We start from the raw sequence: 8,401 nt of genomic DNA, 5'->3' as shown, positions 1-8,401 counted from the left end.
TAGAAATGTGTTAATACCCTAATGAACACAAAGCATCTGAGTGAGTCACTTTATGACAGTGTGTGTGTGTGTGTGTGTGTGTGTGCGCGCGCGCGCATATGTGTGTGCGCTCAGCCTGACTCCGTGTGACTCACTCTGTCTGTTGTCGGATCGCAAAGCGGCTCCCTGCTTCTTCTATCCGTGAGTATCAGCCTTCTTCAAACGTCTTATTGTCCATGTTGACACGGAGCCGTCGTGTCGTGTCGGGGTGGCACAGGACGCGCTGCAGGACGCGCCGTGCTGGCCGCTGGTTAGTCAGGGCGGTTGTGTTGGCTGATCGGTCCGGCAGCTGCACCGGGAACTTTAACAGGCTGACCAGGGTTACCGTCTGGTGAAGTCCTGACAGGTGACAGGAGGGGGAGACCGCACTCATCAACGAGTTTTTCAGCTTCTTAAGATGAATGTTTATTTACTGGTACGGATTTTATCATTGTTTTATTGCTGTCATTGTGAACGCACTATTTTAATGCTGTAGGTGGTGGAGCTGGTTTGTAGCAAGACTTTTTACAGATAAATCATATCTCATTATTGGTTGATTAGACATTTCAACAGCTGTAGGCTAAATGAGTGAAAAGTCCAGTAATTCATTGTGAAATGTAAAAATTAGTCTGTGTAGTAGCAGAAACAGGAGGTGCTCAAGTAAACTACAAGCACAGTACCTCAGAATAGAGCAACAAAGTGATTACTGATTTGTTCCAAGTCTTTAGAAATACTGTTGCTATTGCTGCTTGTGTCCACCAGAGAGCATTGAAAGGTAGAGGCGGGCAGTGTGGATCTAGATCTCTTGCATTAACAGTGTGATCTGTTACATTCAGCACTCATAAATAGGGTACTGTAGCAGTGCAGAGCGAGCCGGAGCTGCCAAAAACCCCGCTGAGCACTGGCACAGACAGATGTTCAGCAGCTGATCAACTGGCTCCATGCAGCTGCTTATCACTCTAACTTATACCTGATGTGCTCCACTGAATGTGCTGTCAAATTTTCCTATGTCCCTCTCCTGAACATACATGAAGAGCTATTTGTACTTTAGCCAGGAAATGCAGAGAGTTTTTTTCCTTGGCATACTGATGTGATTCATTATCGGGAAGCAAATGTTCGTGATGATGATCAACCTGAGCTCGGTGCTCACGCGTCTCATCTCATGTTACTAGATGACAGAGTGGGGCATTGTGATGCTGCCTCTGCTTTTTCAGCGTGAAAGGTGGGTGATGTTTGTCCAGGTCACAGTAATGACATGCTCACATATGTACATCTTCTTTTCATGGTCACAGAGCTCCCTCATCTCTTGTTCTGTCTAAAAACATATTCTAAACTTCTTATATAACACATCTGCACTTTGACTTGACTCCAGCACTTTTGGGACCAAATTCCCTTCTTGTATTAGTGTCAGCAGTCAATTATTGTCTGCTAATGCACAAAGAGGGGCTTCACTTACATTGGAATTACCTAACAAAGATTTCTTTATAGCCAATGTGGACAGGAAGAATGATTACAGCAAGCTGTAATGCTATTAATGTTATGAAAGCTTTCCCAATTACAGAAGTTGTTCCTTTCTGGAAGCAACTGCTCCACAGCTGAGCCAGCAGCAGGGTTGCTTTCACTCTCAGACATTTGTACTGCTGCATGGAGTCAACAAATGAACGCCATGACATGGAAATATATGTCTCTCTCTCTCTCTCTCTCTCTCTCTCTCTCTCTCTCTCTCTCTCTCTCTCTATATATATATATATATATATATATATAGCTCTTTGTCCAGCTCTGAATGGTAAAACCATGATTGCAGAAAAAATGTTTCTACCATCAGTGGTACATTTGTCAAAATCAGGCAGTCAGCAGTACTCAGCATTTACAGTGTGAGTGGTGCAGTACCACACAGACACTTAAAGGAAACCTGGGACCACTACTTTCACTATACTACAGTACTCAGTAGCTCCCCTTAGACTAAAGAAGCTACTGAGTAGTGAAACATTTCAACTCAACTACTAGAAGGCAAGGCACGTCACGGAAAGTTTATTTATATAGCACAATTCATACACAGAGTAATTCAAAGTGCTTTACAGAAATAAAAGACAAGTTAAAAGTATATAGAAAAGTACAAAAATCAAAATAAGAAACAGCAAATATTGGGAGATGAACTTGAAATAAAATTAAAGGAGACTGAGTGCAGATAAATAACTTTGGATAATTATATTATTTATATAAATATTGAACCAACTGAGCAAGCCCAGTTGCTCAGCTTCCAGATAACTTCACCTGGATGACTGAGAGTTTTTACAAGGGTGTCCCCAGTGTGGAAGCATCATGCACGTAGTAGTATTAGTATTATTATTGAACTAAGTATTAATTAGTAGTATTATTGAACTAACAGTATTAATCAGTATTATTATTGAATAATATCACATGGTAGAGCTAGATATTTGTCTTTCGTCTCACGTCACACAGTAAATAACACGCAGGTACACTAATAACCACACAGATACAGCAGTAGCGTCATTAGTGCCAGCACCACCACATCAGTAATCTTTCTGTCTTCTTGGTCCTCCTCTTCCTCTCACAGGAGTGTTTGTTTTCCCACAGGAACTTGGCTTCTCTTCTTCTCTTTGTTTCTTCTTCCTCTCTTCAGCCTGCCTTCAGCCTTCAGCTGCTGACTTCAGTGGAACGTTTCAATCCCGTCTGATATTCAGCTTAATCTGATTATGAAGATTCATTCTGAGATGCTTCTTCGTCAGTGACAGCCAAGATGGATACTCCTTTCTACCACGACGACACTCCTGCTGTTCCCGGCTTCGGCCAGATCACTGAATACGAGCGTTACCCAGGCAATAAGATGCTGTTAAGCAAGAAGGCCATGTCAGTTGCGGGCAGTCATCACTTTTCTGGCAATGGAGGTGGTGCAACAGGAGTTAGGGGCGGAAACCCTACTAACCTTGGGCTTTCAGGCAACAGCTCTCTAATGGCATCAGCTGCATCCTCAGCAGCATCTTCAGCGGACATGAACCTGCTAAAACTAGCATCCCCTGACCTGGAGCATCTGATCATCCAGTCCAATCAGGGACTGGTCACCACAAGCCCTGTATCCAACTCCACAAACCCCTTCATCTATCGCAGCCAGGCAACCAATGAGCAAGAAGGATTCGCTGATGGATTCGTCAAAGCACTTGCAGACCTTCACAAGCAGAACCAGTTGGTGGGAGGTGGCCACATGTCTCCATCCTCATCCTCCACCGTCTCCCTACAGACATCCTACCAGAGGAACCTGATGTCCAGTGCTGACATGCCCGTTTACACCAACCTCAGCAGCTACAACCCAGGCCAGATGGCATATTCCAGTGGGCAATTAGCATATGGTGGTGCCTCAGGTCATGGCAGCAGTGGAGGCCCTCAGTCGCATGCTCGAGGCCTAGATGCTCCTCAGACAGTCCCTGAGGTGCCTCACCCACCAGGTGACCCCATGTCTCCACCTTCGCTTTCTCCAATTGACCTGGAGACACAAGAACGAATCAAGGCTGAACGCAAGAAGCTCCGCAACCGTATTGCCGCGTCCAAGTGTCGCAAGCGGAAGCTGGAGCGGATCTCACGGCTGGAGGAGAAGGTGAAGGTTCTGAAGAGCCAAAACTCAGACCTGGCCTCCACTGCCGCCATGCTGAGGGAGCAGGTCGCTCAACTCAAACAGAAAGTAATGAGTCACGTTACCAATGGCTGCCAGATCACTGTCAGCTCAGCCTCTACTGCCAAATCCGGAGGGGTAGGGGGAGGCACTGGCAGCGAGGAGTCCAACTGCTGAAGAGGGGGGACACTGGAGAACCAGGATGTGATAATAAACAGAAAAGCCAAAGTGGTAATGTTCAAAATTTGGGCTTTTTGCTTGTGCTCACTTGTGATCAGTGCGAGCAGTGAAGGAGTGACTTGGTGTTAGTACTGCCTCAATGGGACAGAGAGATGTAGAGCAGCATTCGCACTGAGCCCTTGTGAACCAGTCATTCAACTAGAGGGGGCGGAGTTTGGTAGAGGGAGGAGACAAAGGGATGAATTCCTGATATGGGAGAAATCCAAACTTTGGATGATTTGGAATTTTGATAGTGTTGGGTTTAATTTAAAGAGACTGAGTTTGACCCTCAGACGTATGTGTGTGAACAGACACAATACATTTATTTAAAACATTACACCAATATGAATAATGTTTTTTATTTTGCAATGTCATTATATCTCAGCAAATAAACTGTACTGGAAACAGAAACAAATTTTCACCGGTGGTAAATATTTTTTTTATTTATACTAGCATGGTTTTAAAGTTTCACTGAATCATAGTCAGGAAAGATTAAAACTTAAAACCTAAAATCAGTGATGTCAGCTATGTGGAAAACCATCAGTAAAACCTTTAATTAGTTTAAGGACTAATTAGAATTTTCTTGTTAAAATTTACAGTAGTCAGTGTATTGAAGGAGACATTTTTACTGACATTTTTCTAATCCTACGAAGACCTCACTTCAAATGGTTATTGCTTCTTCTGATCTGTAACTTCTTGTATTTCACTATAATCTAACTGTGTTAATTCAGATTAATAAGCATCAATTCTCAGAACTTTCCAGTCACGCGGGTGTTTGGTGTTTTGTCGGCTGCTGGAAATATTTCTCACTGGGTCTAAGTCTTTCTGGAATCAGGACTAAATTAAATTTAAGTTTGACGCCTCAGCAAGGACATATGGATGTGGATTCAGTCACCATGTGCAAAACCAAGATTGTTCAGTCGGCAGTTGGATTTGATTTGGGGAAGAATATCGAACTTAAAGCTCTCTATATTTTTTTAACTTATCAAATGTAATCAAATCTCAGCATGGGGTAGAATTTATTTTAAGACAAAACAATTTAGATTTTATAAAGTAGTTATGGTGTAATTGTTTTTTGACTTACATTTTTTGCAGCAGGAGAAATTTTGGACTTAAATGCAGATGAAAATGGTCAGATTGCTATTGTGAACATGATGCATTTCATACAGTATCTGCTTTATTATCATTTTATGATAATACTGTGTAAACAAGTTATACCTTTCGAATAATGTTGTAAACATGTTGTCCGGTTATCCTTGTACCTATTTCTGTCAGGAAGAGAAGTTATGAAATTTTAGGAATAATGAGAAATGATACTCATGAAGTGGTTTTTACTTGATATAACATCATTTTACTTACAAACTTTCTCATTATGCTATTTTGACTTCAGGAAGTCATGTTTTTCTTATCATTCTTAGCATTTGATCCATTTTACCCCCTGCTGGTAATGGATTTCCATGTATTTCTGAAAGGAAGAAATACATCTACTGCTGGTTTTGCTGAACTGAAAATTATTTTAAGCTTGATTTTGCAACAAAATTATTTCAGTTGAATATCAAAAGTGTTTCTCCCGCTTCAGTGGGAAAACAGCAACCAAACAGATTACTGCTGACAGATCACCAGTCTATCACAGGGCTGTCACATAGACAAATACTCACACCCATATTCAAACCTGTGGGCAGTTTAGAGTCAGAAATTAACCTACATGTCTTTAAGTTGTGGGTTTCAAAACCAGAACCTTCTTGTTGTGCTAATGATTGCTTTATTAGTTATTATTATTATTATTATTGCACACCATCTATATTTGGCTTTACATTACTCAATAAATTGGACATGTTTTACAGTGTAAAAAATGGAATTGGAAAAGGTCAAAACAGTGATCTTGTACATCAAAATGTATATAAGAATTAAATCACTCAGACCTGTTCTGTACACATGTCAGATCTGTACATGTGTATGAAAATAATACTTGCTGGGATTATGAGGTTTTGAGGTCCTTAATGGGTATCCTGGTTTCCATTATGAGTCATTTGACACTGTGTAGGCATTCTAGGTGTCCCTCAAAAGGAGGCTGTACAGGTCCTTATGGGGGTTTCAGAAGACCTAGAAGAGGTTATGAGGTTGGGGATACTTGAAAGGGTCCCTTATGTGCTGGAGAATAAAGAAGAGGACTTTGAGGGTGTAGATGTTCTTCAGGGGATATTAACTGATGTGAGGGGGCTCCAGTAGGTACTTAAGGAGGCTCCTGAGGTCCTTTGGTTTTTGTGGAGGACACTCCTTTTAGCACCCATTTGGAAGAATTGTAGTTGAACTGTTGAACTTTGTTTCAGATGTCTACATGTACGACAGCCCATCTGAAGCCAGGATTCTTTTCTATATTGAAAACACATCATACATTGTATTTCTGAGCGCATTACTCTTTGATAACTGTACATCTTGTTTTGGATTTCTTTATTTGTGAATATGGTGAAAATTTAGAGTGGGTCTTTAATTTCTAAGGACAGTGGTTCACACACTGTGTTGGTTTAGTTTCTCACACATTTTCCCTTTATATTTTTGAATTCTGTTTTGCACTGACTTTACTGCACGTCTATGTAATGTTACAATATAACAGAGCAGATAGAAAAACATGTAACTGCCAAAAAAAAAAACAAACACATTCAAAGAGGTTTTGTGAGCAGCAGAAAAACTGATTATAATGCTACAACACTCAAGAATTACATGAGTTTAAGATGGTGTTATATGTTTTCTGTTTGACAAACAAGAGACTTTCAGAAATATTGTTGTGGGTATCAAGCAAATATTTATTATTTTTTACTTTTTTAAACTTGAACAAGGCTTTTGGCATCTGTAATGACTCTATTTTTGTAAAAAAAATGTATACAAATTGTCATTAATATACTGAAATGTGTGTGTACAATGTGATTTTGGCAAACACTTGGTCTCTATTTATCATGAGTATTTTTGTTAAACAGATGTATTTGTGTTCTTCACACTTTTGCTATGTTGAGATGTTTGTGTTAATATATAAGTGATGAAATATTCACCTGCTGCTGGCTTGCTTTTTGTTCTTTCACAGTTACGGCTGCCCACGTGGCAGTAGCCACATGTTGTCACGGGTGTAGTTTGTTGAACACCTTGCTAATACAAAACGCACTGGTTTTAGCAGGGTGTCTGAAAGAGCACACTAAATGTTAGCATGAGTGTTGACAGGGCCAGGACTTCAGGTAAAACATATTGGTTTCATATTGAGAAATTTGGGAATTATTGTAATGACAAAGTATGTCACACACTTCCTTATTAGGAAGTTTCCTAGGTTTTGTTTTTACTGTAAAATGAGACATGTGACAGAACCAGATGGATACTTTCTGGTGATTTAATGAAACAGATATTCACTGAAGCTTTTAGATTGTCATTATTATAATTACAGGAAAATACTAATACAAAAATGCCACTTCATTAGAAAACCTTGGGCAAAAAAAGGGTGATAATCAATAAACATGCCCTTACACAATGTTCACTCTGTTATTGAAAATGTCTTGCTGCACAGATAGCAATAATGAACAATACATTGTTAATAATTATAGTTGTTAATTTTCTGTAATAAGTGAATGCTAATTAAACAACTTAAATATTTCAATACTAAATAATCATTAAAAAAATATTACTTGTTCAAATACCCTGCACTCTTAAAAATATATGACACCCATGTAAAAACCCCAATGCCACCGCTCTAGCATAGGAGTAAAACACCCAGACTGCATCTGTTGTTAGCTGCTTTGCATGTATTGATGGACATTTTGCAATTCTTTAGAGTTATGTGTGTGTGTGTAGGTCGGACACTGACAGTGACTTCCAATCAGGCTCATCAGCAGCGTGACTTAAAAGTTGATGTTTCACTTCTACTCGTCACCAGATTGTACTTCCGGCTCAGACTGTGGCACTTGACAGCCCAGCATCCTCTTTGTAGAATCTTTTGTCTGCAAATTCACTGGTGGCCTTGGAGATAATCTGAAGCATCGCCACTTACCTGCTTGCTCTCCTGGGGTCTGCTGCCTATCCACTGAAGCTCCTCTGGAAGCTTGTCACTTGCCTGCCTGTCCACTCGTCCACACCTTGTCTTGGTGTCCTGTTGTCTAGGATTTGCATTACAAAGTCTTTTGCATCTTGAGAATAAACTTCCACAGTTTGAGTCTGCACTCCTGGGTCTGGCTCTCATTCATTTGTAGAAACGTAAGTGTGGCTCACTTGTAGTCATTTCATTGACCTTCCAATAAGAAATATTACATATAAAGTGACCTGATAATTAATTCACTTCAATTCAATTTTATTTGTATAGCACCAAATCACAATACAAATCATCTCAAGGCACTTTACAAAAGCAAAAAACCCAACAAATCCCTTATGAGCAAGCACTTGGTGACAGTGGAGAGGAAAAACTCCCTTTAACGGAAGAAAAAACCTCCAGCAGAACCGGGCTCAGTTTGGGCGGCCATCTGCCTCGACCGGTTGGGGTGAGTGGATAGAGCATAGAGA

General features: G+C 40.4%; 1 protein-coding gene across 3 annotated transcripts; it reads left to right on the top strand.

The window, feature by feature from the left end:
- Nucleotides 1-7,199, top strand: june (JunE proto-oncogene, AP-1 transcription factor subunit). Of its 3 annotated transcripts, none has more exons than XM_026298434.2 (2): nucleotides 1-180; nucleotides 2,617-7,199. In XM_026298434.2, exon 2 carries the CDS (start codon nucleotides 2,780-2,782, stop codon nucleotides 3,821-3,823), a length of 1,044 nt encoding a protein of 347 aa, XP_026154219.1. In that variant the 5' UTR covers nucleotides 1-180; nucleotides 2,617-2,779; the 3' UTR covers nucleotides 3,824-7,199. The 3 variants fall into 3 exon arrangements, with proteins under 3 accessions (XP_026154219.1, XP_026154220.1, XP_026154221.1); XM_026298435.1 differs by having other exon boundaries at nucleotides 143-454; XM_026298436.1 differs by lacking the exon at nucleotides 1-180 and adding an exon at nucleotides 1,015-1,240.
- The last annotated feature ends 1,202 nt before the right edge of the window (nucleotides 7,200-8,401 follow it).

The sequence above is a fragment of the Mastacembelus armatus genome, chromosome 12, assembly GCF_900324485.2.
Source record: "Mastacembelus armatus chromosome 12, fMasArm1.2, whole genome shotgun sequence".
Taxonomy (NCBI): Eukaryota; Metazoa; Chordata; class Actinopteri; order Synbranchiformes; family Mastacembelidae; genus Mastacembelus; species Mastacembelus armatus.
This window is presented reverse-complemented; position numbering and strand designations above follow the sequence as displayed.

Excerpts from the sequence above, each read along its gene's own strand:
- june (XM_026298434.2), top strand. The coding sequence starts at position 2,780 with ATGGATACTCCTTTCTACCACGACGACACTCCTGCTGTTCCCGGCTTC.